The 26,154-nt window shown below is 49.4% G+C and overlaps 1 protein-coding gene across 10 annotated transcripts; it reads right to left on the bottom strand.

The window, feature by feature from the left end:
- Positions 1 to 56: 56 nt before the first annotated feature.
- RTKN (rhotekin) lies at positions 57 to 16,303 on the bottom strand. Of its 10 annotated transcripts, XM_066377936.1 has the most exons (13): positions 14,268 to 14,373; positions 13,480 to 13,907; positions 7,149 to 7,348; positions 5,027 to 5,088; positions 4,876 to 4,929; positions 4,648 to 4,765; positions 4,219 to 4,428; positions 3,389 to 3,483; positions 3,139 to 3,287; positions 2,436 to 2,564; positions 1,586 to 1,754; positions 1,314 to 1,418; positions 57 to 734 (listed from the first exon to the last, which is right to left on the bottom strand). In XM_066377936.1, the coding sequence occupies exons 2-13, from the start codon at positions 13,789 to 13,791 to the stop codon at positions 406 to 408; spliced, it is 1,932 nt and encodes a 643-aa protein (XP_066234033.1). In that variant the 5' UTR covers positions 13,792 to 13,907; positions 14,268 to 14,373; the 3' UTR covers positions 57 to 405. The 10 variants fall into 10 exon arrangements, with proteins under 10 accessions (XP_066234033.1, XP_066234037.1, XP_066234041.1 ...); XM_066377940.1 differs by lacking the exons at positions 13,480 to 13,907; positions 14,268 to 14,373 and adding an exon at positions 15,570 to 16,067; XM_066377944.1 differs by lacking the exons at positions 13,480 to 13,907; positions 14,268 to 14,373 and adding an exon at positions 15,335 to 15,401.
- Positions 16,304 to 26,154: the final 9,851 nt, after the last annotated feature.

The raw sequence follows: 26,154 nt of genomic DNA, 5'->3' as shown, positions 1-26,154 counted from the left end.
GCGGCAGGTCCCAGCCAAGCAGAGAAGCAACCTGTCGTCAAGAACCAGGTGCAGGCTGCTGTTAAATAACTTTAATGGTTGATGTGGGAGTCACAAGGGAGGCATGTTCCCTCCCAGCACCCTTCAGTGCCATCCTCAAAGCTGGTTAGTGCAGGAGGTAGGGCAGGGTTGGTTCCAGTTTTCTCCCAGGAAGGGTTTAGGGGGTCCCAGCCAGCCCTGGGAATGAGTTCCTCAGCACCATGGCAACCATAGCTTGAGAGGGGCCTCTGCTCCCCACCCCCAACCTACCCCCAGTCCAGCTGAGGAAGGGGAGGCAAGCTAGCCAAACCGCTACAGATGGCGCCATACCCAGAGCCCAGGTGCACAGGTCATCTCTTCTGGCCAATCCCGCTGCCAGCAACTTTCTCACACTGGTGACTGGAGCCAAGTGCGGGGCAGGCCTTTGCTGCAGAGGCCTCTGGGCCGTGGGGATCGATGCGGGGGTAGAGGGACAACTGAGCGGGAAGCTCTAGGGCAGTGGTCTGAGGGGACAGCATCCAGGGAGAATGTTCGGGGACGCCCCCAGGGCAGGGGGTAGGTCTGGGCTGGGGCCACTGAGGCAGGTGAGCAGGGGCTAGGCAGGGCAGGCTGGTCTGTAAACATGGCTAGCCAGGGTGGGGGTGTCTCCAGCCTCATGCCCTCCCGCTGGGCCAGGATGTCTGTCACTGCTGCGATGTCATCCAGAGGCTCAATAGCTGTGGCACCAGGAAGGGGTTGAGGGGAGGGGACTAGTCAGAGCTTGGGCCCCTCGCCGCCCCAGCCCTGACCATCACCTGTCACTGTAATAGGAGGACAGCAAAGCCCGGATCTCAGCCGAGATCGCATTATCTTGCAGAAGCAGCCCCTCACCTGGGCCCCCTGGAGCCCCAGGCTCTGATAAGACTATGGGATACAGGGCACAGTGGACAGGGGTGGGAGGGGGCAGAAGTGGGTAAAGAAATCAGGAAAGAGGAGGGAAAAGAAAGCAGTGCCAAGCAAGTGAAGGTCAGAGGAAGAGACAGGAATCCGCATTCAGAAAGGGAAACAAAAAAAGAAGACATTAGGAAAGAAATCATGAAATGAATCTGGTTCTTTGGGGTTTTGTTTTGAACTTTGGTAAAAGTGGCTTTAAGAGTTGGAGGAGAGAAAGGAACACAACAGGACTGGGTGGGACTTGAGTCCCCAGAGCTCTCTGCCTTAGCTCACAGTGTCCCTTCTGTCTCTCTATTACCTGGGTTCCCTTAAAGCCTGCAGTCCCACTTCCCATCAGGGTCCCGGAGTATACTTTCACTCACCCATCTCATGGTACAAGGACCCCTGCTTGGCTAGTGCTTGGGCTGGTTTCCGGGAAGCAGGGGTTTCAATCTTCATGATTTCATCACAACACTGTTTCCACTGGCCTGAAGGGAGACCACTGATTGGGGGTGGGGAGGGAGAGGACTGAGAGGGCCAGGCTACCCTCTCCCCTGTGACATTTCCTTCCACACAGTCTTGAAGCAGAGGCCTATGGTAAAAAACAATAAATCCCAATTCCTCCCAAAGTTTCTATCCAGCCTCCTCCTCTTACTCATGTCAAAGAAAAGCTGCCACAGAGCTTCCATCCAGCTCTGCAGGGCTCCCCGACTCTCTGTTTGAAGAATGTGTGTCATCTTGTCTTCCCCATACTGGTTACTGATGCTCAGGGTGTAGGGTCGGCCTGTGGCCTGATCCAGCTCCCCTGCCTGGACTCGAGACTCCTACAAGAGAAAAAAGTGGTCTGCTTCCAACTCCACGTTAGTTACAGGACTCAGCGGTGACTTCAGTCAGGCTTGATCACCTCTGCCTTAGAAAGAAGAGTTTGTGGGCTTTTACCAGGCCCTCTCCTTTGTCTCCTAGTGAGCTGAGTGGGACGGAATGTCAGGAAAGGACTGGGGAAGACACAGATGATCTTTAGTCAGGGAAAGAGAAGCAGATGGAGACAGGGAAAGAGGTGGGCAGGGGAAGCATGGAGAATAGAGGCTGGCAGGAATGCTGAGGCCCAGTGTCTCACTACTTCCATAAAGGTGGAAGGAAAGCCAGCCAAAAGGCTAGGGAACAGAGAGGTCACTGGCCTTAGGTCAGGAGATGAAACCAGGAAAGGGTGGAGTAGACACAAAATAAAGTCTGAGATGGAAGATGGAAGTAGATGAAAACTCCTGAACTGGCTGTAGAGCCCTGAGAACTTGCTGGGGCTGCAGCTGGTGAGAAGACAACCCTTTTCCAGTGATGCTGGTCAGGGAGAATATGGTCCCCTCAGCATTCCTGGCCCAGGAGTTGGGAGTGGTCCTGTGAGGAGCAGGAGGCTTTGCTCTCTAAGGTCTGTACCCACCCTCCTGGGGCCTGAAGGAGAGGCTCCAAGCCCTAGCACCTGGTGGCATGACCACCAGGGGCCCCATCACCTTGTTGATGGCAATAGTAAACAGCGGCTCTTCCCCAGTGTCTGCATCTTCAGATCGCCGGTAACAGAAGAGGTTTGTGCCTTTCAGGACTCCGTGCACACGTGTCCAGTCCTGCCGCTCCCCAGCTTGCTGTAAGATGACTCAAGGTTTCCTGGGGGAATCACACCTCCCAACACCCTTCTTCCCAGCCCTCCCTCAAGAATCTGCTTCCGGCCCTGGCCAGTTGGCTCAGTGGTAGAGCGTCGGCCTGGCGTGCGGAAGTCCCGGGTTCAATTCCCGGCCAGGGCACACAGGAGAGGCGCCCATCTGCTTCCCCACCCCTCCCCCTCTCCTTCCTCTCTGTCTCTCTCTTCCTCTCCCGCAGCCAAGGCTCCATTGGAGCAAAAGGTGACCTGGGCGCTGGGGATGGCTCCTTGGCCTCTGCCCCAGGCACTAGAGTGGCTCTGGTCGCGACAGAGCGACACCCCGGATGGGCAGAGCGTCGCCCCCTGGTGGGCGTGCCGGGTGGATCCCAGTCGGGCGCATGCAGGAGTCTGTCTGACTGCCTCCCCGTTTCCAGCTTCAGAAAAATACAAAAAAAAAAAAAAAAAGAATCTGCTTCCTGCCTCGGCTCCTATCTGAGCTTCTTGCCTTGCCATACCCATCCTTCCACCCAGATCTTGATTTTTCAGTAGTTCTTAGATTCCCAGGTGACCCAGCTCACCTCTGCCTTCTCCCTGTTCCCTTCCACTCCAGGGGCCCTCGCCTGCACCCTGAGGGAACCACTTGCAGTAGGCTGGGTCATGCAGAGAGGCTGAGCCACCAGGCGGCAACACACACTACCATAAAGGGGCAGCCAAGCAGGGTTCTCCTCTGGGGGAGAGGAAGTGAAGGGTGAGGTGGAGAATGGCAAGGGACCATCCAGCAGCCCCTCTTCTCACCGTCCATCGTTCCCCACTCACACACATACTCACCATGGCTGGCGAGGGTGAGGCCATGTGTGCGGAACCCATCTTGCACTGCCGCCAGGGTGAGAGTGGTGTGAGCCAAGAGGTGGTAACGAGGACCACTGCAGGACAGACGGAGAAGCAGGCCGCGGCCAAGGGAGCGGCACGTGAGGGCCGTGTTAGATGGCGGGAGCTACAGTGCTGAGCAGGTCTGTCCTGTTGTTCAGGTGCCCACACAGAAAACTAGCTTGCCTCCCCCACAGGAGTTGGGAACAAACATTTTGTGAGCTTCTGCTAAGTGCCAGGTCCTGTGCTTTTTGTATGTTATCCTACTGTATTCCCATGGCAGTCCTGGGTGGTTGGTGGCATTCTTTAATTAATAGATGAGGCAGCTTGAGGCATATTAACATTAAGAAATTTTCCCATAATATATTGCTGATAGGTAGGTGTTGGAGTTGGAATTTGAACCCATATCTGTCTCCAAAATCAACGTTCCGTTCATTACCCTAGACATGCCCAGTGGTTCCACAGGTGCTTCCAGACTCCTACAGGCACTGCCAGAGTCCAGGCTACCCTCCTCCAACCAGTGCACTCTATTCCATCCACATAAGATGCATTTGCTGCTGCTGCAAAAGTGAAGACCCCAAAGCCTAGCTGTCCCTGCATTCCTTTTGGTTGTTTCAGTTGGCTTGGGCCCAGCTCTGAGTGCTTCCCAGCCTTGTGGCCACTGCTCATCCATGTCTGTCTGCACGTCCTGGTGGCAGTGCAAAGTAGGTTCTGCAAGCTCTCCACGGCTTAAGAGGTCACCCATGGCTAGGATAGGTATGTGAGGGCAGTGGGGGAATGCAGGGCCTTACCCCACAGCTGGGGTGGGGAGCAGGACAGGACCGCTCCCTGAACCCCCAGCACTCTCCAGCGATGCCCTGACACGCCTCCCGGAGGAGCGGCCCAGGGAGCTGCTGAGTTTGGTGGCAAGCCTCTTGGGGGCACCAGCCAGGGCCCCCTCCTCTTCCATGCAGGCCCCATACAGCTCCAGCCGCAACTCAAAGTCTGGCGCTGCCTCGGTGCTATAGGAGTGTGGGAAGAAGAGAAGAGGACGGTCCTGGAGAAGTCCAGGGGAGCACGTGGGGTGGGTGTGGGGGGAAAGATGGATGCGGTACAAGTTCAGGACAGGTCCACAGGGAATATCCCTCTCCCTCCTGTCCTTCCCCCCTCCCCTGTAGCTATCTCACAGAGAACTGGGGGAGAGGGGGGAGAGGAGGAAGCCACATGGATGAGGCACTTACAAGAGCAGGGTGTTCTGAAAGGAGATGTCTGTGAGGGTCCTGTCCACCAGGATCATCTCGGTGTCCTGAATATCTTCCCCTAGCTGCAGCAGCAGGAACACAGCCCAGCGGTGCAGGTCTGGGGACAAAGAGGGCAAAACTAGTAAAAAAAACAAAAATTGTGCCCTACAGGAGCTTTCCACCTCAGGGTCACTCCCCTGACCTTATTGTGGCATGTGTTGAACTCACCGCCTTTGTTCTTGAAATATTCTGTGTCCTTCCACATGAGTGGAATCCGGAGGTCTAAGGAGCAGAGGGGTAGGAATAGATGTTGAAATGGAGCAGGAGATCTTGTCGTTGGGCCAGGAGCACCAGAGGCTGGGGTAGTTGTGCTGCTTACCAGAAATGCAGACCCGGCCTCGGCAAGGGGAGCGCTCAGTGGGCAGCGCACTGTCAGAAGGCCTGTGGGCAAATCACAATGTCCTAGCCTGGCCTCCAGACACTACTTCCCCTGGCTCTGGTCCCCAAGAGCTCTCAGATCACACATCCTGCCCTGGCCACCCCAGCAAGGCTGACATTGCAGAGCTAAGGGACTGTTAGAGTTGTCAACTGAACCCAGGGTGTTGCTGGGGACACCAGAGGCATGCTAGCTCACACACAGCACAATCTCTGGGTTCTGCCCCCACTGTAAGCAACATTCCCAGAGCACTAACCCAGACCCCTGCCAGGGACCAGTGGGGTTTGAGTGAACAGGGGCCCACAGAGAGAGTCCCTTTCAAGGACTCTTCTCCATTAAGCCCCAGGCTTGAAGGAGTCTACAAGCTTTCTTTTTTTTAAAAAGGGAGGCTGGTCATCTCCACCATCTCATCACTTCTTAGATATTAGAAGGTACTGGGTCAGTTGGAAAATCAAGTTGACTAGTTTTTGATGAAAGGAAAAAACCAAGTAGGAAACATTTGCAATCCATTTGCCACAAACCTCTCTCCTTCCCCACAGCTTTGATCTTTCCTTTACTGCCCTGGCTAGATACATTGTGCCTTCCCAGTGCCCGCTGCAGGGCCCCAGGCACCCAGCCTTCCTCACCTCCCTGCCCATGATTAGGACTCACCAAGTGTGTCCCTCCCTAAGGTGACGACAGCCAGTTTACCCATACTAATTCATAATGCCAGTGATGTAAATAGCAACTTAGTTGGGCCTTATGGAGTATACACTAGGGCCACACTGTCTAGGCCATGTGGGCAGGGAAGAGACTGTTAATAGCTGCCTTTGAGAAGACAGCAAACTCACAGTAGAAACTGTCCCCCTACCTGCATGCCCTTCCTTTAGCTTTATGGGACAGGCGTAGAGTGGGTTTTGTGCTTTCCCTGTGGCTTCATGGGTGACTGGAGGGATCCTGGCAACCTCTCCTTGTGTCAGACTTTATGACTGAGTTGGGGCCTTCTCTCACTCATGCTTGTGGGGTCAACAGATTAATTTGCCAGAAGCCAATTTTACAAATTACCAAAAAATTGCCAGTTCTTGGAATGATTAATTTGCCCAATATTTTCTCCAGTATTTTAATCTTACTAGAGCATCATCTCAACCATTTCACTTCAGATGTCAGCTCAGCAGAGTCTAATGTTAATAATATAGCTTGTGGCCCTGGCCAGTTGGCTAAATGGTAGAGCATCAGCCTGGCGTGCAGAAGTCCCAGGTTCGATTCCCGGCCAGGGCACACAGGAGAAGCGCCCATCTGCTTCTCCACCCCTCCCCCTCTCCTTCCTCTCTATCTCTTTCTTCCCCTCCCGCAGCCAAGGCTCCACTGGAGCAAAGTTGGCCCGGGCGCTGAGGACGGCTCTATGGCCTCTGCCTCAGGCACTAAAATGGCTCTGGCTGCAACAGAGCGACGCCCCAGATGGGCAGAGCATAGCCCCTGGTGGGCGTGCCGGGTGAATCCTGGTCAGGCGCATGCGGGAGTCTGACTGCCTCCCTGTTTCCAACTTCAGAAAAATACCAAAATAATAATAATAATAATAATAATAATAATAATATAGCTTGTGTTTCACATCCAGAAAGAAGTTGAACCCTTTTGGAAAGCACAATCTAATTTATGTGAAGGGTTAGGCTTTTCCTTAAAGGATTTTTTATTTCCTTTCCTAATCTCTGCCTCAGACAGGGAACCCCAGGTATAATGAACTATTGTCAGATTGTGGTAAATTGGTCATTTGGTGTACTGACTTTGAGAAAACTGGCTTGCCAGAAGCCAGCCAGCCTCATCAGATTGCAGGCAGGGCTTAGCAAAGAAGTGTTTTTGCATTACTACCCATCAGACTGCCAGGCTTTCAGAAGCCCTGGCTTTTCTGAATCCAGCCCTAACTTCTCATTAGTGCACTTCCAGGCAGCACACTGTGGTGATGAAACTCAAGGGGTCCTCCAGGCCTGATATGAGGAAGTTGGCTTCAGGACAGTCTACACTCCATATACACACACACAAATGCTGTATCACTACATCCCCCCAAAGACCCCGCCTCCCCCTTGCTCACCGCCGGCCTGTCTTCCCCAGCACCTGCGCCTCTTTGCGCCGCTGCAGCTCGCCCATGTAGCTGAGGATGCGGCTGTTGCACACCAGCAGGCTCTTCGTGGCCTCCAGAGTCTGCTCGCGCTGGGAGCAGGCTGCCAGCAGCTTGCAGGCCCCTTCCCTCATCCGGATCTCATGGTCTAGCTTTCTTTGCAACTCTGTGTCCTAGCCAGAGTGGGGAGAAGAAGGACAAGGACAGTCAGGGAACAGGTGGAAGCACCCTCCAGTCCCCAAGTGGGGTTGTGGCCCAGAAGAAACATGTTCAGGTACTTCAAGGGAAAGGTTGAGTCTCAACCTCTGCTGCCCAGGAATAATCAGAGCAGCTTTGTAAAAACACAGATGCTCTCATGCATTTGATGGAGGAAGTAAACATTCCCATAGCATCATCTTTTGAGTGCAGTTTAGAAAAAAACATACGAAAATTACAAATCCACATATCCTATGATCCTGCTATCCATATCCGGGAGTTTATCCTACAGATATAGTTACATATGTGGGCAAAGCCATATTCATTGCAGAATTGTTTCAAAACACCGAGATTAAAAATCCTTCAATAGCCCTGGCCGGGTTGCTCCGTGGACAGACTGTCATCCCGGCACATCAGAGGTCATGGGTTTGACCTCCCGGTCAGGGCACCTACAAGAAGCAATGGCTGCACAACTAAATGGAACAATGAGTTGATGCTTTTCTCTCTCTTCCTCTTTCGCTCTCTCAAATCAATGAACTTATGGGGGTGGGGGACTACTTTGTAAATTATATAAATGTCTAATCGCTATGCTGTAAACCTAAAACTAATATAAAATAATATTGAATGTCAACGATAATTGACAAATTTAAAATGGGATGGGTAGAAATAAATAAGTTACAGCACATCTCCACCATGGGATACTGCAAACATTAAGAGAGTGCAGCTATGAATCAATCTTCAAAAAATAGAACAGTATTATTATAGCACACTGCCCTCTTTGCATCTCATCTATGCAAGGACATATGTAGACATAAATTTACATAAAATAGTAGTGGTTGCAGGGCTGGGAGCCAGGATGGAAAACAGATTTATGATACTTTATTTATATACATCCTTCTTTATTACTGTTACTAGTGGAAATTGTGTTGTCTTTAAAAAAATTTTTCTCAGTTTAAAATAAAAAACTACTAGGGTCCATCTAAGACTTGCAAAATAAGAATCTCTAAGAGTGGGGCATGTGCATTCTTTTTATTTATTTATTTATTTTTTATTATTTTTTATTTTTCTGAAGCTAGAAACCGGGAGAGACAGTCAGACAGACTCCCATATGCGCCCGACGACCGGGATCCACCTGGCACGCCCACCAGGGGCAACGCTATGCCCACCAGGGGCAACGCTATGCCCACCAGGGGGCGATGCTCTGCCCCTCCGGGGCGTCGCTCTGTTGCGACCAGAGCCACTCTAGCGCCTGGGGCAGAGGCCAAGGAGCCATCCCCAGCACCCAGGCCATCTTTGCTCCAATGGAGCCTCGCTGCAGGAGGGGAAGAGAGAGACAGAGAGGAAGGAGAGGGGGAGGGGTGGAGAAGCAGATGGGCGCTTCTCCTGTGTGCCCTGGCCGGGAATCGAACCCGGGACTTCTGCACGCCAGGCCGACGCTCTACCACTGAGCCAACTGGCCAGGGCCGGGCATGTGCATTCCTTAAAAAACTTTTCCCAAGTGATTCTGAGGTGCAGCCAGCCAGGGCTGAGAACCTCCAACTAAAGGGAATGGACACAGATAATAAAAGCCATTTTGAGTTACCCCAAAGACTCAGCTTATGGAGGAACATCTAGTTAGCAAGGACTCAGTGAAGAAGCATACCACCTTCAGAGTTTACCCTATATACCCCCCAGATTAGGGGGGTTTGCCACTTGCTGGCCCTCTGAGCTTGAGTGGTGACAGAGGCTAGGAATGGGAATGGGACGGCAGGTGAAACAGGAGGTCAGGATTGAGGGGCTGCGCAGGCAGTGCACAGGGCCCGAGTGGGCTGCTGGGAGAGGAACCAGGATTCTCAGGAACCTTCTTCACTCAGAAAGGAGCCCTGGAGGTCTTGGCATAGAGGAGAGAAGGAGAGCACCAGTTTGACATAAGACAAACCTGGGTCTGAGTCACAGTCCTGCCAGTCTTGAGAAGCTGGGAAGAAACTTATTGAAAAAATCACTGGGCAGTTTACTCAACCTTCCTGAGACTTGGTTTACCCATCTGTAAAATGAGGGTGGAAATAGCCCCCACATCCTAGGGTTGTGGGGATTCAGTGAGACAGGAAGGTAAAGCACTAGCACAGTACCCAGCACATGGACACAAGAATGGTGAAGATGCTCACTACAACAATGCTACTCCGGCAGTGGTAGCATTCACCCAGCAAACACTGGTGTGCCCGAGCTGGCCGGCTCCATTTAAAATCCAGCTGGGAGGTGAGAGATGCAGACATTCATTGCTGCTCCGTAAGTGCTATGTCATGACATAAACACAAAGAAAGGAGACCATTTGCTTCTGGCTAATGGGGAGGGCTTCAGAGAGATGGAAAACTAACCTCAGTACAATATATAGATCACTTTAGGAGACAAGCCAATGGAATCATCACGTTGGAAGATGGGTATGAATATGACCACCCAAAATCGATATTCTTCCTCATACTAGGTCTCTTCCACACCCTCTGCCTTTGTTTCTGTCCCTGGTGGCTCCAGACTTCAAGTACAAGACCTAAACACCCTAAATTCCTGCAGATTTCTCCTTCACTATTTCCTGAGCCACTGAGGAAAGCCAGACACTCATCACCCCTTACCTCAGCGCTATCCATCTCTTTCTCTTCCTGACCATTCAGAGAAATAGGCAAACCTAGTTCCAAAGCCTCTTCCACCAAGAAGCCCTCCCAGACTAACCAGCTCCCTCCCAGCCCCATTGGGTACATCTGCACCAGGGTCCCACCTCTGTTAAGCTTCCCTATTTGCCAACCCCCATCCCATTCTGCATCCAGCTTCTTCCGAAAACGCCTCAGAAAACGCCTTAAACGGGAGGTGGGGGCAGACAGGCATCTTGAAGCCCCCTCTTGGCTGGCCTCGCCATCCCCAATGCAGCACTTACAGATCCTTCCCCAGCCCTGGCCATTGCGCGTACCACTCCACCGCAGCACGCTGGTCCTGGGAGCCGCGCAGGCTGGGTGCCCGCTCAGCCACCCCCGCCCCCGCCCCCGCCCGTGGCGCTCATGGCACTGGTGACATCAGCTCCCAACTGCCGCGAGAGCTGCCCAGGGGCTCCAGGGCCGGCGGTCCCTCTGTGAACGTGGCCTGCTAGGCTCCTGGGCTCCCGGTGGCGAGACCCAGTCGCGGTGCCTCCAGGAGTGCCCTGTTGTCCTGGAAAGGGCTTCCAGGCCACAGCATGGCGCTGGAGCTGCATAAGACCAGGAGGCCCCAGCCCTGTGCGGCTGCCCTCCAAGGTGACCCCTTGCCCGGGAGCAAGGGGGAGGAGGATAGTGTATAAATTGGAGTGAAGGACGGAAGAAGTCGTTGAGCCCAGCCTGGCCTGACTCCTGGCCCAGGCACCCGTGCTACAACCCGCCGACGTCCTCTGGTCCTAAATTCACTCTTTCACGGCTCAGAAATCCCAGCTCCCATCCTTTGGGCAGAGCATCTCAGAAATGCCGGCGAAGTTTCTAGATCCCTGTGCTTTGCACCTATCTTCCCACCCACCCCAGGGATAGCTTCTTGTCTCTCTCTCCCTACTCATATATCCCGTCTCCCCAAGGAGGTAGTATTTTCAGCAGACTCTCCAGAGAAAGAGCCCAGAGATGGATTAAGCTGGCCCCGGGTCAGGGCCCAAGGGGCTGAAAAGAATGAGAAATAGGCAGAAGCCCCAACACACATTAATTAGGCCCTCCAGGGACATCCTTTCCTGTCCCTCCCACTTTCTTCTGTCCCTGACTTCCTGCTCTGCTTCACCTTCTGTTCCCTTCAGAATCTCCACCAGGGCTAAGTTCAAATCCTCACTTAGGATCCTGACTAGCTATGAGAACTTGACCTCTATAACCTCAATTTGTAAACTGGGGTTGTTTCCCACCTCCTTCATAGCATTGTTTGATTAAGTGGGAAAATCTAACTTCTACCTTGGTCCAGCACATATTCAAAGACAATCTGCTTCTCACTCCCACCGCCCTTTTCCTTGCAGCTTAAGATGCCTCCTACAGAAAGTCTTCTTGGATTAATTCTTCCATGACTACCTTTCTTGCCAATCCCTGAAACAACAATAGGTCTCTTCTTGGTGGTGGTGTGTGTTTGTGTGTATATGTGTGTGTGTGTGTGGGGGGAGTTCCTGCTGAGCTTCATGGAAAAATAACACAGCACCCTCAGACCATGGCTGAAGGAGAGATGACAAAACTGAAATCTAAGCCCCCTCCTCTGTCCCAGAACTTGGCCAAATCTCCCATGAAGAAAAATTAAAATAAGGGGATGGAGAATTTAAGCGTTTTAATACCTAGAGCAGCTCTGAGCAATAAAATCTCCTGCAATGATGGAATTATTCAGTGCTCATCTAGCACTTGAAATGTGGCTATAGCAACTAAGGAACTACATTTTCCCCCCCATTTCTTCTCATTTCATTTTAATTAAATTCAAATAGCCAGATGTAACTAGTAACATGGACAGTGCAGAGGACTAGGGATGGCAAAACAGGTTATATCTCAGGTGCCAACACTGGATGCTAAATAGTATCAGAATCCCAACAGGCTCATTGGACACCTTTCTGCATATTAGATAAAGGTGCCCCCCCCCCCCCCCGGCCGCTGCCCCAAACAGTGCCATCTCCAGGGTTAGGACTCCTGACTCTGCCTGGTGCCCTTATGAAGGAAAAAACCTACACAATTTGTGCCAAAGTTGTGCTAAGAAAGATTCTGAGGTCATGTCTGGACTTGCTGATAAAGAGTGCCATGACTGACTAGTAATGCCCACTGTAATACAGGGAGTGGGAATGGCGGCCAAAAGAGGCGACAGGTAAAATAAAGTGTCATTCCTGATCTAGACTCTACAGTCCTGCTTCTGACCTCCATTCAGCAGAAAGCCCCTGCCTGGTCAGGTGGTCATTTCCACAGCTTCCTCCACCTTCCCCATCTCAGTCAATTGCCACACTGCCCAGCTGCTTAGCCACACACCTGGGAGTCATCCTGGAATCTGCTCTTTGCCTTGTCCCTCACGTCCTATCCATATGCAAGCCCTGTCAGATCTACTGCCATCATTTGAAATTCACCCCCTTCTTGTCTCCACCATACGCACTTCCATCCACACCACCAGGTTCACTCCCGCGGCTGTAACTACCTCCTTTCCAATGGTCTTCTGTACCCCCCCCCATCTTCCAACCTTCCTCTCTCGCTCCCCACACTGGCCTAGCCTATTCTCAGCAACCATCATTTTAAAACATTAGACGAGATGTCCCCTGGCTTAAACCCTTCCATGGGCCAACATCACAGTGAGAGTAAAATCTAAGTGCCTTCTTACTTTATAATTTGGCCCCAGCACATGAGCTTGACCCCAACTACTATGTTCCAGCCACTCTGGAACTGAAACTCATCTCCATTTAAGGGCCTTTGACCTTACTGTGCCCTCTGTATGGAAAGTTCTTCCTCCAGTCTTCACATATCTTCACATGCTTCTGGTCTCAGCTCAACAATCTCCTCACAGAGGTCTTCCTTGACCTCCACATCTAATGCTGCCCTACCTACACCTCATGTTGATTATATCCCCATTTTTATCATAATTTCACTATGTGAGAATATTTATGTGTTTGCATGTTTATTGCTTGTTCCCCAGTAGAAGAGACCTTTCCTGTCTGGTTCACTGAGGTATCCCATGAGCTAGAAAAGAGCTTGGCATATAGTAGGTGTTCAATAAATATTTCAGAATAAATATATGCAAATAAAGCTCCCTGTCATCTCCAGGACCAGCAAAATCTTTAAATCCTGCACCAGAGCCCCTTCCCATTCTCTAGGAAGACCATACCTTTCTGCAACCTCTCTTTTCTGCCCATACCTGTAAGGGCCCTCAGCCCTAGAACACACACGTCCACCCACAAAGCTTCCAGAAATAGGTGTGAAGACCCTGTTGTTAATATAATGTTCTGATTGGCAATACTGAGCCTGATCCACACACAGCACGCATTGCAGAACCACATGTCCCTCTCCCCACTTTGAGGAGGCCCATCCTCCCCCCTCAGCCCCAGCAGGGAATGGGGAGGGCAGAGACTGGGGAGGGGATGCATGCCCAAGAGATGCACCAGGGGTAGAGGGTGAGGGGCCATTACCTCCAGGCTGAGCGCCATCTGCCGAATGTAGAGCATATTCAGGTCCTCCAGGATGTGCAATCTGTCCTGCATCTCTGTGCCCCCTAGTGCCCCTTCCCTTGTCAGCCCCTCCAGAAGGAGGGGGTGGGCAGGTACCACACTGCCCCACAATTCCTTCTCCCACTGAGCCCCTGGTCTTGAAAAAGGTGGGCAGCTTCCGGGCAGAGGCTGCTCCTGTCCCCCTGCACTCCTATTAGATCCCTCTAGCTGCTGTGACAAACTTTCCTTGCCTACTGCTATCGCTGTTCCAGGGCCCTGAGGGGAGCTGGACATGAGAGGAAAAGAAAGTGAAATGAAGATAAGTGGGGTCCCAGGAGGGGAGGCCAGCTGCACAGGGGGTTCTGGGCACAGAGTGTCCAGTCTTGCTTTGGTGGCAGCTGTTCTCCCAGCTGTGGAAGAAAAAGGCCCTTTCATTCCGACTCTGGCCCCTCCCCGGCCCCCGCCCACATCCCTGGCCGGGTGGACAGAGAATCTGTGTGCCAGTACGGCCTGAGGGGCAGGCACAGCTGGAAGGGGGCAGGGAGGGGATGCCTCGTGTAGGTTCTACAGAGTTCTGGAGTTTGTCAGGAGGTTCAAGCTGTCTGAGAGGGTTTCTGGCTTAGTTTGAGAAAGAAGAGGAATGGAGGTAAGGACTTGGTAGAGTGAGCCCAGGGAGTGGGACAAAGGGGTAAATACGACCCAACCCCCAGGGCCACTTCTTCCAATTTGGGGGCTCCGTCCAGCCCGCCCCACCCTGGGCTCACAATTACCTCGCTTTTCCAGCAGAAAGGAGAAGAGGGAGGGAGAAAGGCAGGGGTGTGTCTGTCTGCTGCTGCCCCCGCTCCCCTCCGCGGGCCCCTTCCCTTCCAGACAGGAAACCAGCCCCGATTCCCAGCCAGCTGCAGCTTTGCCCCCCCACCCCCACCCCAGGCCCACAGAGTCACACACCCCTGGGCGGTCTGCGGGGCCCTGAGGCTCCGCCCCGGCTCCTCAGCGCTGGATAAACCCGAAGGCCGGGCTTATCCCGGGGGCGGGCGCCGCTCACAGGCCCCTCCTCCAGGTCCCAGGGCCTCGCCCTCACTCTCCCACGCTAGCCCCGGGCGGGGTTGCTTTTAGGGGATCCGACAAGGGCCTTCTCCACTAAGGCCACTAGCTTTTGAGTCAGAGAAGGCCCGGGACAACCGGGACGCGTGTGAAAGGGCTTTTGTTCTGGGCAAGCTGGGCGTGGGGGCAGGGAGGGGGGGCGACTGCAGTAGGAGGGCAGAAGCCAGGCCTAGAATCCTGCCCCGGAGGGAGAGGGGGACGGGAGGAAGGCCCCCTCACTTAACCCTTCCAGGTCCAGCAGGGAAAGAGAGCTGACCTAGGCCAGCCCCTCCCAAACCTCATTAGGGAGTTACAGGTGGGGTTCAGACCTTAGCATCGTGCAGAGCTCTGGGGAGGCAACTGTCAGACTAAAGGCTGAACTCCTCTCAGGCCCCAGGAAAGAAGACTGAAAGTCTGGGTGTGGGAAATAACCCCTGATCGTGAAAAGGGACCCTCCCACCTCTCCCCCTCCACACACCCTCCCAGCCCTTCAACTGCACAGAAGAGCGATTGGGGAAGGCGTCAGCGAAGTGGGGCAATCTGGCCTGAAAGTCAAGGCTGAGAGTGGAGCTGTCCCAGACGGTAGAGGCAGATTGCGAGATGGGTCTGGGGACCAGGGGAGGAGCGGGAGACCAAACCAAGGGTCCAAGCCGTTGGGCCCCGCCTAGCTGCCTACCTCCCTTTGCCCGGGGATGCCTGGGAGGTGCCAGACACTTTGGGAATGGGGTCCGGGACCTCTTAAATTAAGACCAACCGAAGTTTGTCCAGACAAAGGCAAATCATCCCAACTGGGCCAGGGAGTGTCCGGGGTGGCACAGGTCCGACCTACGTGCAGACTGGCGGTCCGCGCGTGACTTTTAAGTCAACAATCCCCGGCTTGGATCCTGCCCGCCGCGTCTCCGCCCCACGGCGTGCGCGCGGGCGGGGGCGAAGCGGCGGGGCTGCGGGAGCCCAGTAGGCAAACGGAAGGAGGGACGCGGGACTCTCACCTCGGGCGGGTCGCTGAAGAGGCTGAGTCGAAAACGGCCGCGTTTGAACTCCATCTCCAGGGCCGATCCCCTTGCCACCGTAACGCGGCTCCGGTGGTTACGGGAAAACATGCTAGCGGCTCGGCGCGTTTGCCCGACCTGTGCACTCCCTGCGCCTCCCCGTTCTGCCTTGTCTCCTCGGCTTCTAGCCCTCGACACGCGCCCGCTGGTCGCGCCTGGAAGCTCCCACCTCTGCGTTCCCAAACTCCGCCCCCGTAGACAACACCTGGGCCCCGCGGGGCGCGGCCCCCTCCTCTTCCACCCCCGCCAAAGGGCGTCCGGTGGAGCTAGTCCTGGGGCGCCCTCTCGGCCCTAGCTCAGCCCCTCCTGAGCAGGCTTTGCTCGACAGTCTGTCCGCCAGGGCACCCTACACCTCGCGAGCACTGTGGGGGTGCACCATCCCTTCCGGCCAGGGTCGTGGACCCCGCACCTGGACAAGGGGCGGGCCCAGAAAAGCCCCGCCCCTCCAGCCGCCCCCACCTGACGCACCCGACTACTTGCGCATGGAAAATCCCGCCACCTCGTGGATCCCCCTGGAGCACGCTGTTTCTCTAGCCAGACCCTCGGACTGCGCCCATTCTCACCGCTCTTAAATAGCTTCCGAAGCGACGCTTTCAACTTCCTACAGTCTCGCGTATTCCTTAGTCCTCTTAGTCGTTGGGCTTCCTTGCCGGCTATCCTCCCATCCCTAGCGGCCACAATTCAAGGGGTACGTCTAGGACACCTGTTCTGTCACTTGCTAACTGACGCCCTGACTCAGTCATTGAACTTTCTGAACTTCTGTTTTTTCATCTGTTCAATAAAGATATAGTAATTATCTCTACTCCTCGAGTTGCTATGAGAGTAACATATGAGAATAAGCATAAAATGCCCAGCATATTATCTGGCACAAGACAAGTCCCCCATAAGTGGAGCAAAGAAAAAAAAAAAGGAGTAGGTGCAGCGCCCTTGTGACCTTGGATGGGGCACCAGCGACCTCAGTTCCCTGGACCCAGACCTTAAGTAACTTCAGAGGTGAGGATATGGCGGCTTCCATAGTGGGTATCTTCAACTGTTTTTGCTGGATAGCTGAGACAGGGTTACCAGTTTCTGCTTCTGCAGAAAAAAGAGGACCCTCCTCACCCCCAAAAAGCCTAGTTAGAGAAAAGGAAATGGCAGAGAATTAGCTTGCTGACCACACAGGAGGAGTCTCCTGAAGATTTGAGAACTTCCTAGTGAGATCTTAGAGTGGGGCTTCCTCAGAGCACATGGTCTGGAGCCAGAGAAATATCAGCCTTTAACTTTAAAAAGCCCAGGTTAGCACTGCACTACTATGACAAATTATTCAATCTTCTTTTATTATTTATTTATTTATTTTTATTGTTTATTAAAGGTAAATGCCATCTTATGGGGTTTTTTTGTTTTTTTAATTATTATTTTTATTTTTTTATTAATTTTCATGGGGTGACACTGATAAATCAGGAGAGGTTTTCTCTGAACATATGTACTCTGATTTATCAATGCCATCTTATGTTTTTCCAGTGCATTATAGTTTACAATGTCTTTAATTGTTTCTTTTTTTTAATTGACTTTATAGAGAAGGGGAGAAGGCAGAGAGAAGATCAACTCATAGTTGCTTAACTTTAGTTGTTCATTGGTTGCTTGCCATATGTGCCTTGACCAGACAAGCCTGGGGTTTTGAACCAGCGACCTCAGCATTCCAAGAAGACACTTTATCCACTGTACCACCACAGGCCAGGCTGCTTTTTAAAAATGTATGTCCTGGTATCACATACTTTGTTGCCCATGTCCTGCCCATCTACTGTTTTTAGTTAAATACTAGTGAGGATTTAGACATTTAGTTGTCACAGTCACTAATTTCCAATATTTTAAAGTAATAACACATCTTTATGAAAATGTTTCAAATTTAAAAGATTCCATTTATATAAAGTTCATGAACAAGCAAGGTTATTACATAGTGACAGAAATCAGAGCAGCTATAGATAATGCATGTGACAGACTAACAGGAAAGCAGCACAAAGGAACTTTTAAAAATTACAGACCCCTTCACATGATAGTACTTAAACTTTTAATCTTTTGATTAAGAAACCTGACCAGTGGTGGCTCAGTGAGTAGAGTGTCAAACTGAGATGCTGAGGTCTCAGGTTGGAAACCCCAAAGCCCCCAGCTTGAGTGCAGGTTCACCAGCTTAAGCACAATTTACCAGCTTGAGTGTGGGATCATGGACATGACATCATGGTCGCTGGCTTGAGCCCAAAGGTCACTGGCTTGAAGCCCAAGCTCGATGGCTTGAGCCCAAGGTTGCTGGCTTGAGCAAAGGGTCCGTGGCTTGGCTGTAGGCCCCCATCCCCACCCTATCAAGGCACATATGAGAAGCAATGAATGAACAACTGAAGTGCCACAACTATGAGTTGATTCTCCTCATCCATCTCTGTCTCTTCCCCTTTCTCTCACTAGAAAAAAGAAAGGAAGAAAGGGATGAAGAGAGGGGAAGGGATGGGAGGGGAGGAAAGGGAAGGGAAAAGAGAAGAGGAAGAGGAAGAGGAAGAGAAGAGAGAAGAGGAAGAGAAGAGAAGAAACTAACAAGGGCATATAGATATGAGGAAATAGTCTCCCCAGTGTCCGGTGGCCAATGAACTGAGAAAAACCCATCATAAATTGTTCTAAAATTGATGTCCATTGGAAAAAATCCAGTCTGTATGGTAACATTGCCAGAGATAGGAAGGAAGGAAATGAGATGAGAAAAATCAACTCAGTTGCACACTTTAGCTGTTCATTGATTGCCTCTCACTTGACAGGTGTGGAGGGGGAGGCCCTTCCAGCTGAGCCAGTGACCCCTTGCTCAAGCCAGCAACCCCACACTCAAGCTGGTGAGCCTGTGAACTCAGGGTTTCAAACCTGAGGCTCAGCATCCCAAGTCTTTGCTCTATCCACTGCACCAACACTGGTCAGGCTGATAATGTTGCCATCTTGTTTGAATTGAGGGGCAGACTTTCTTCTGCTATTTCTGCTGACTGCAAATGGATTTATTAGTATATTCAACCTACCTATGCATAAAGAACAAAAAAATTAATGCAGAAATGTACATGGTCTCTCCCTTTCATTGGGGAATAATTTACACACAGTAAAATATACACAGATATTAAGTAGAATACAGTTTAGTGAGTTTTGATAAATATATACATCCTGTTTACCCTTACCAAAATCTAGAATGTTTCCATCACCTCTGAAATTTCCTTTGTGTTTCTTTCTAGTCAGTCCTTCAACTCCAGAGTCAACTCCTACTCCAATTTCCACCACCATACATTAACCTTGTTTGTTTGTGAATGATACAAATGAAATCATGCAATTGTATTCTGGTTTCTTTTGTTTAACATAATATTTTCCAGATTCATTCATATTGCAAATATAACTACTTTGTTCTTTATTTATTGCTGAGTAGTTATTTAATATTCTTATAGATAACCTGTCTTAAAATTACTTCAGCAAAAGGGGAAGTTTATTGGCTTAAGGCAGGGGTCCCCAACCCCCGGGCCGCAGACCAGTACTGGTCCGTGGGCCATTTGGTACCGGTCCACAGAGAAAGAATAAATAACTTACATTATTTCCATTTTATTTATATTAAGTCTGAACAATGTTTTATTTTTTAAAAATGACCAGATTCCCTCTGTTACATCCGTCTAAGACTCACTCTTGACGCTTGTCTCGTCAGTTCAACAATTATATTTAAAAATACCACAGTTTTTTACGCCGGTCACATAATTTTATTTTGTGCATTTATCCGTCCCACCCTAAAGGCTGGTCCGTGAAAATATTTTCTGACATTAAACCAGTTCGTGGCCCAGAAAAGGTTGGGGACCACTGGCTTAAGGAATTAAAATGGCTTAAGGGGTCAGGCTTTGGATGTGGCTTGATCCACGCATTCATTCAGTGTCGAAAGGATTCTGTCTCTCCCATCCTCTGGGACTTCTTTCTTCCATGCTGACTTCACCTTCCACAGCACAAGACTGTTGACAAAAATTCGGGGTCTATATCTTTTTAGGATAAAGTGGAGATAAATGGTGATGGAAGGAGACTATGGGTGGTGTACACAAAATAAATAAAATTCTTATTTAAAAACACACATAGAATTTTTAAAACACTTTTAATCCTATTTTTCTTTTTTAAGTGAGAAGAGGCAGATAGACTCCCGCATGTGCCCTAACTGCGATCCACCTGGCAACTCCCCATCTGGGGTGGATGCTCAAATCAGCTGAGCTCTCTTGAGCACCTGAGGCCAAGGCTTGGATCAATGAGCTATGCTCAGCACCCTCGCGGACACTTGAACCAATCATGCCTCTGCCTGCAGAAGGGGAAGAGAGAGAGAAGGGGGAGAGAAGCAGATGGTCCCTTCTCATGTGTGCCCTGACCAGGGATAGAACCTGGGTCATCTGCATACATGGCTGACACTCTATCCACTAAACAAACCGGCAAGGCCTAATCCTACTTTTAAAAATAATAAAAAGTTAAAGAATAATTGAATAAAAACATGCTCTCCCCACTATCAGAGAAAACCATCAAGAAAGTTTGGTGCCTCACATAGGCTTATGAGGGATAACTGCTGAATTTTCCAGAATCGTGCATTTCAGTTGTTAAACACAGCTTTAATTAAAAAATAAATGATAAAAACAACTAATTTTATTAAAGTAAGGTGATAAATACTCAAAACTCATCACCTCCTCATTATTTTACTGCATTTTTCTATTACCTCTTGAGGTTATTTACATTTATAGCATCTTTATTGTGGAAATGTAATGATGATCTACTACACATGTAATGGTGACCTACTGCACATCTCTTCCCAACTCTGTCTTTTTTTCTTTATTTTTATTTTTTATTTTTTGACAGAAACAGAGAGAGTCAGAGAGAGGGATAGATAGGGACAGACAGGAAGGGAGAGAGATGAGGAGCATCAGTTCCTCATTGCAGCTCCTTAGTTGTTCATTGATTGTTTTCTCATATGTGCCTTGACTGGGGGGCAACAGCAGAGCGAGTGACCCTTTGCTCAAGCCAGTGACCTTGGGCTCTCAAGCCAGTTTCCTTGGGCTTCAAGCCACTGACCTTTGGGATCAAGCCAGTGACCATGGGGTCATGTTTATGATCTCATGCTCAAGCCAGCGAGCGACCCCATGCTCAAGCCACCTGAGCCCGCACTCAAACTGGTGACTTTGGGGTTTCAAACCTGGGTCCTCCACATCCCAGTCCAATGCTCTATCCACTGCGCCACCACCTGGTCAGGTCCAACTCTGTCTTGATGTCACATATGAAATTGACCATGGTGGACCCTGGCCAGGTGCTCAGTGGATAGAGCATCACTCTGGCACACTGAAGGACTTCAATCCTTCATCAGGGCACATATGAGAAGCAACCAATGAGCGCAAAACCAAGTGGAACAAGGAATGGATGCTTCTCCCTCTCTCTTTCTCCCTCCCTCCCTCCCACCCCCATCTCTCAAATCGATGGAAAAAGTAAATTGATCACGATGGGATTATTTACACAACAGAAATAGGTGAACACTATGAATAAGAACTCACCCACCACCCTTAGGAGATTTTGTTAAACATTTACCAGGATGACATTGGTTTGGTGCATAACCTTTCCAGCTTTTTCCTTTGCTTATGTCTCTATCTCAGTCTCTCCCACTATAAAGTAACTATTTGGGGGAAGTGGTTGTTGGTCACCTAGCGTTCAAATAATATTCCTATTTCTGCACAGTCCCCAACTGTGGACAAGATTAGTACGTTGAGGCTTTATCCTCTTTCTGGCAGCTGGAAGACATTCATCCTCCCTCCCACTCTTCCCAGCTCAGGGGTAGGCACTTGGGCTAAGTCAACCAACTGGAATGGTCCTAACTGGACTTTGAATCTTGAATGAGTGAAGAAAAAAATGCCCAGGGAAAGTTGTTATAATCACTGCACCTGCAGCCTATGAGGAGTGGGTGGCTAAGCCAGCAGGGAAAACCTCATCAACAGGCTCCTGTGGTGTGATTTTGGTGTGGACTTGTGTAACTTAAGCCAGGTGTTCCTACTTCCTGGCCTCCCTTAGTTTCCACCACTTATCTAGGGACAGTACAAGATGAACCCAAATAATTTTGTAGTGCAAGAAAGGAAGTAAAAAAGTGCTAAAAAATGATGAAGACATGTCAAAAGGACACAGAAGCCATCTTAAAGAAATGCCCACTTACAAAATCTGGGACAAATTTGAGCATCAAAATAAATTCACAACAACCTGTCCCATCACTTTTTTTTAAAAGATTTTATTTATTCATTATAGAGAGGGGAGAGAGAGAGAGAGAGAGAGAGAGAAGGGGGGAGGAGCAGAAAGCATCAACTCCCATATGTGCCTTGACCAGGCAAGCCCAAGGTTTTGAACCGGCAACCTCAGCATTTCCAGGTTGACACTTTATCCACTGCGCCACCACAGGTCAGGCAGAGCATCAAAATAAATAATAATAGTAATGGATTACAACTCACTGACCAAAACAGAAATCCATACTGATATATAAATAAATACATATGTAAATGAATGTAGAAGGAAGAGAAATTTCTTCTTTACAGTAGAATGCCAACTAATACATGTAGATGAAATAATGGAAATAAACTACCATTTGGTGAGAGTTAAACTAATGTTGATTTATACTATATTCATCAATGGATACTAAGCCTGGTAGGTGGAAGTTTGATGAGGAACAGGTATTGGTTTCAAAGTATTTCCCCAGAAAATTGTCATTAATCACAAAGGTGAAAATGGTGACCTTACAGTAAAAACACTGGCAGGCACCACCCTGTCCAGGTAGTCAAATTTATTATCACCAATGGTGGGGTGAGGTAGGCTGGCATCATGTGCCTCCTGATGTGATACTATGAGAAGAACACACCATAACCTTTTGTGTGTGTGCAGTACTCCTACCAAGAATTTATGATTCTAGCCTGACCAGGCGGTAGTGCAGTGGATAGAAAGTCGAACTGGAATGCAGAGGACCCAGGTTCGAGACCTCAAGGTCGCCAGCTTGAGCACGGGCTCATCTGGTTTGAGCAAAGTTTGGACCCAAGGTCGCTGGATTGAGCAAGGGGTTACTCAGTCTGCTGAAGGCTCACGGTCAAGGCACATATGAGAAAGCAATCAATGAGCAACTAAGGTGTCGCAACGAAAAACTGATGATTGATGCTTCTCACTTCTCCGCTCCTGTCTGTCTGTCCCTATCTATCCCTCTCTCTGACTCTCTCTCTGTAAAAAAAAAAAAAAAAAGAATTTATGATTCTAGACATCAGGAAACTCCATATAGATTTAGGTTGAGTGACATCCTGAAGAATCACAGGCCTATATGCTTTAAAACTGTCAATAAAAGGTAGGGAAATAGAGAGGAAATGTTCCAGATTAAAGCAGATCAAAGAAACATAATAAATAAAAGTAATGCATAATCCTGAATTTGGACCCTGGGTTAGAAAGGGAAAGGCAGCCTGGAGCAGTTGGTGAAATTTGCATGGGGTCTGTGGGTTGAACAGCGGTGTTATGTCAATGTCAATTTCCTGATTGGGAGAGTGTTACAGAACAGTATACTTGTTTTGAGGAAAAACAGTGAAATATTTAAGGGTGAAATGGTATCATACCTGCTTGGAATTTGCTCTCAGATTAACTAGAAAAAGCACTATAATAGGGTGGGAGAGAAAATGGTAAAAACTACTGAAGAATCTATTTAAGTAGATAAAGTTCTTTGTACTTACTGTTCTTGAAACTTTTCTGTAAGTTTGAAATTATCTCAAAATAATTTATATTTTAAAAATAAAGCAAAGGGAGTAAAAAAACAGCTTTGCAAAAAAATAAAATAAAATAAAAATAAGGTAAAGAACTCTTTCAGAAGGAGTTCTGCCTTTCAACCTGCAAACATGTTCAAATCTCTTTCACTCTAACAAACTTAAAACAAAATAATGAAGCCAGTGGCTACTTCTGTCACCACTTCCTCTCTGCTGGGTATCAGGATGTTGAGGAAACACCAGGGGGCCCAGTGTCAGGAAGCCTCTGTTTGAGGCTGGCTCTGCCACTCCTTAGCTATGTGACTTAGGCCAAATCATTGAACTTCTCTGAGCCTCAGTTTCCTCATGAGGGGACAATAGCATCTCCCTTAGGGAGCTGCCAGTGGGGTCAAGGGAGAGAAGGGATATAAAAGCAGGTTATCAACTCTCATTCTAACTGCAGGTGATCCCTCACTTTAACTCCTGGTGATACAGGACTGTTGCCTTCACATCCTGCTAGATTGCATCCTGTTCTTGGAGCTCAGCCTGCCCTTTGCAGAACTGTACACAGATGATCATAGCCTTCATCTGCTGATACTCTGTGCCTTTGGGTGTCTTTCTAGCCTCTCTTGACTTCTTCAAACTACTCTGGTCTTTCTGCCTGCCTGTCCAGAACTAGTGCCCACTCAGGTCTGTGGCTGACCCTTTCCTCTTCATCTACTTGCTCATTCTGGAATGTCTCGTAAGTTCCCATCCTTTTAGGGACTTCCATTATCACGCTGATGACACCTACTGCTCACACCTTCTGCTCTGGCTTCTCCTCTCAGTAGTCAATTTTATTTGGGCATTCCCACAGGCACTTTAAATTCACCTTTGGCAACACTAAATGATTCTCTTTTTATTCGCTTCTCTCCCTATGTTCTCTTTATTTAAAACATCTTGGGCCCTGCCCCAGTAGCTCAGTTGTCATGTTCCAACATGCCAAGGTTTTAGGTTCAATCCCTGTTCAGGGCACATACAAAGATCAACCAGTGAATGCATAAATAAGTAGAATAACAAATTGATGTCTCTCTCTCTCTTTTCTTTCCCCTCTCTCTAAAACTTAATTTAAAAAAACCACACACACACTTTGTTCCTTCTAAATTTTTGGGCTAGAAATGTAGAAGTCATTTACTATTATTGTTGTTTGTTTATTCAACATCTACTATGCACCAGATATTACCCTAAATACTTTGCATTCTTGATTGATTTGCTTTACCTTTTTTTTTTTTTTTTTTTTTTTTTTAGAGAGAGAGAGAGAGATAAACGAGAAGCATCACTCATAGTTGTAGCACTTTTGTTATTCATTGATTGCTTCTTATATGACCAGGGCAGGAGACTCCAGCCAAGCCAGCGAGAGACCTTGGGCTCAAGCCAGAGACCATGGAATCATGTTGATGATCCCATGCCCAAGCTGGCAATCCAGAGCTCAAGCTATGAGCCTGTCCTTAAGCCAGCGACCTTGGGGCTTACGAACCTGGGACCTCAGTGACCCAAGTCAATGCTCTATCCACTGCACCACTACAGACACTTGCTTTACTTCTTGAAAGAGCTCTAGGAAGTAGTTTGTACTTTATTCCATCTACAAAGCTGAAATCTGAGTTTCAGAGAGTTTAAATAAGTTTGAGCCCAAGGCTACATAGCTAATAAATGATAGAACTGGGATTTGATAATAGGCTCCTCTGACTCCAAAGTCCATTTTCTTAATATTAATCACTATCTTACATTGACTTCTTACTGACTGAATACCCATATATTAATTGCTCATTAATTCCTTTTAATTTTATCTAGAAATCTCTTGAATCGGCTCTTTTTTTTTGTTCACTGCTGCTACCTTGTTCTGATAACATTGACATATTTAAATATATGTACTGTATAGAGATGGTGTTTTTCTAATTATTTTATTGTATTTTCCTTTCCTTTTCTTTTCCCTTTTTTTTTTTTTTTTTTGTATTTTTCTGAAGCTGGAAACGAGGAGAGACAGTCAGACAGACTCCTGCATGAGCTCAACAGGGATCCACCCGGCACGCCCACCAGGGGCGATGCTCTGCCCACCGGGGGTGATGCTCTGCCCCTCCAGGGCATCGCTCTATTGCGACCAGAGCCACTCTAGCGCCTGGGGCAGAGGCCAAGGAGCCATCCCCAGCGCCCGGGCCATCTTTGCTCCAATGGAGCCTTGGCTGCGGGAGGGGAAGAGAGAGACAGAGAGGAAGGAGGGGGTGGGGGTGGAGAAGCAAATGGGCGCTTCTCCTGTGTGCCCTGGCCGGGAATCGAACCCGGGGCTTCTTCACGCCAGGCTTTTCTCTTATTTTTTAAGTGAGAGGAGGGGAGATAGTGAGACAGACTCCCACATACACCTGACTGGGATCCACCTGGGAACCCCTGGCTGGAGCTGATGCTCAATCAACTGAGCTATTTTTAGCACCTGAGGCTGACTCACTGGGACCAAAGGAGCCATCCTCAGTCCCCTGGCCAATGCTGGAACCAATCCAGCCACTGGCTGCACGAGGGGAAGAGGGAGAGCAGGAAGAAAGGGACATGACAGAAGCAGATGTTTTCTTCTCCTGTGTGCCCTGATGGGGAATCCAGTCCTAGATGTCCATGTACCCAGCCAATGTTCTATCCACTGAACAAACAGTCCAGAGCCTATTTTTTCTAAGTATAAACATGATATATACTGGCTGTAAGAAAATTCATTACAGATCTGAATAGTGAAAGTTCTTTAACCCCCAACT

This window comes from Saccopteryx leptura, chromosome 3 (genome assembly GCF_036850995.1).
Source record: "Saccopteryx leptura isolate mSacLep1 chromosome 3, mSacLep1_pri_phased_curated, whole genome shotgun sequence".
In the NCBI taxonomy this organism is placed as follows: Eukaryota; Metazoa; Chordata; class Mammalia; order Chiroptera; family Emballonuridae; genus Saccopteryx; species Saccopteryx leptura.
The sequence above is the reverse complement of the archived record's forward strand: the minus strand, read 5'-3'. Positions and strand labels throughout refer to the sequence as shown.

Coding starts and splice junctions, on each gene's coding strand:
- RTKN (XM_066377936.1), bottom strand. CDS start 13,791: ATGTCCAGCTCCCCTCAGGGCCCTGGAACAGCGATAGCAGTAGGCAAG. Junction 4,429..4,647: donor TTTCAGAACACCCTGCTCTT/GTAAGTGCCTCA, acceptor ACACTCCTATAG/CACCGAGGCAGCGCCAGACT. Junction 735..1,313: donor GTCCTTGTACCATGAGATGG/GTGAGTGAAAGT, acceptor CTGGTGCCACAG/CTATTGAGCCTCTGGATGAC.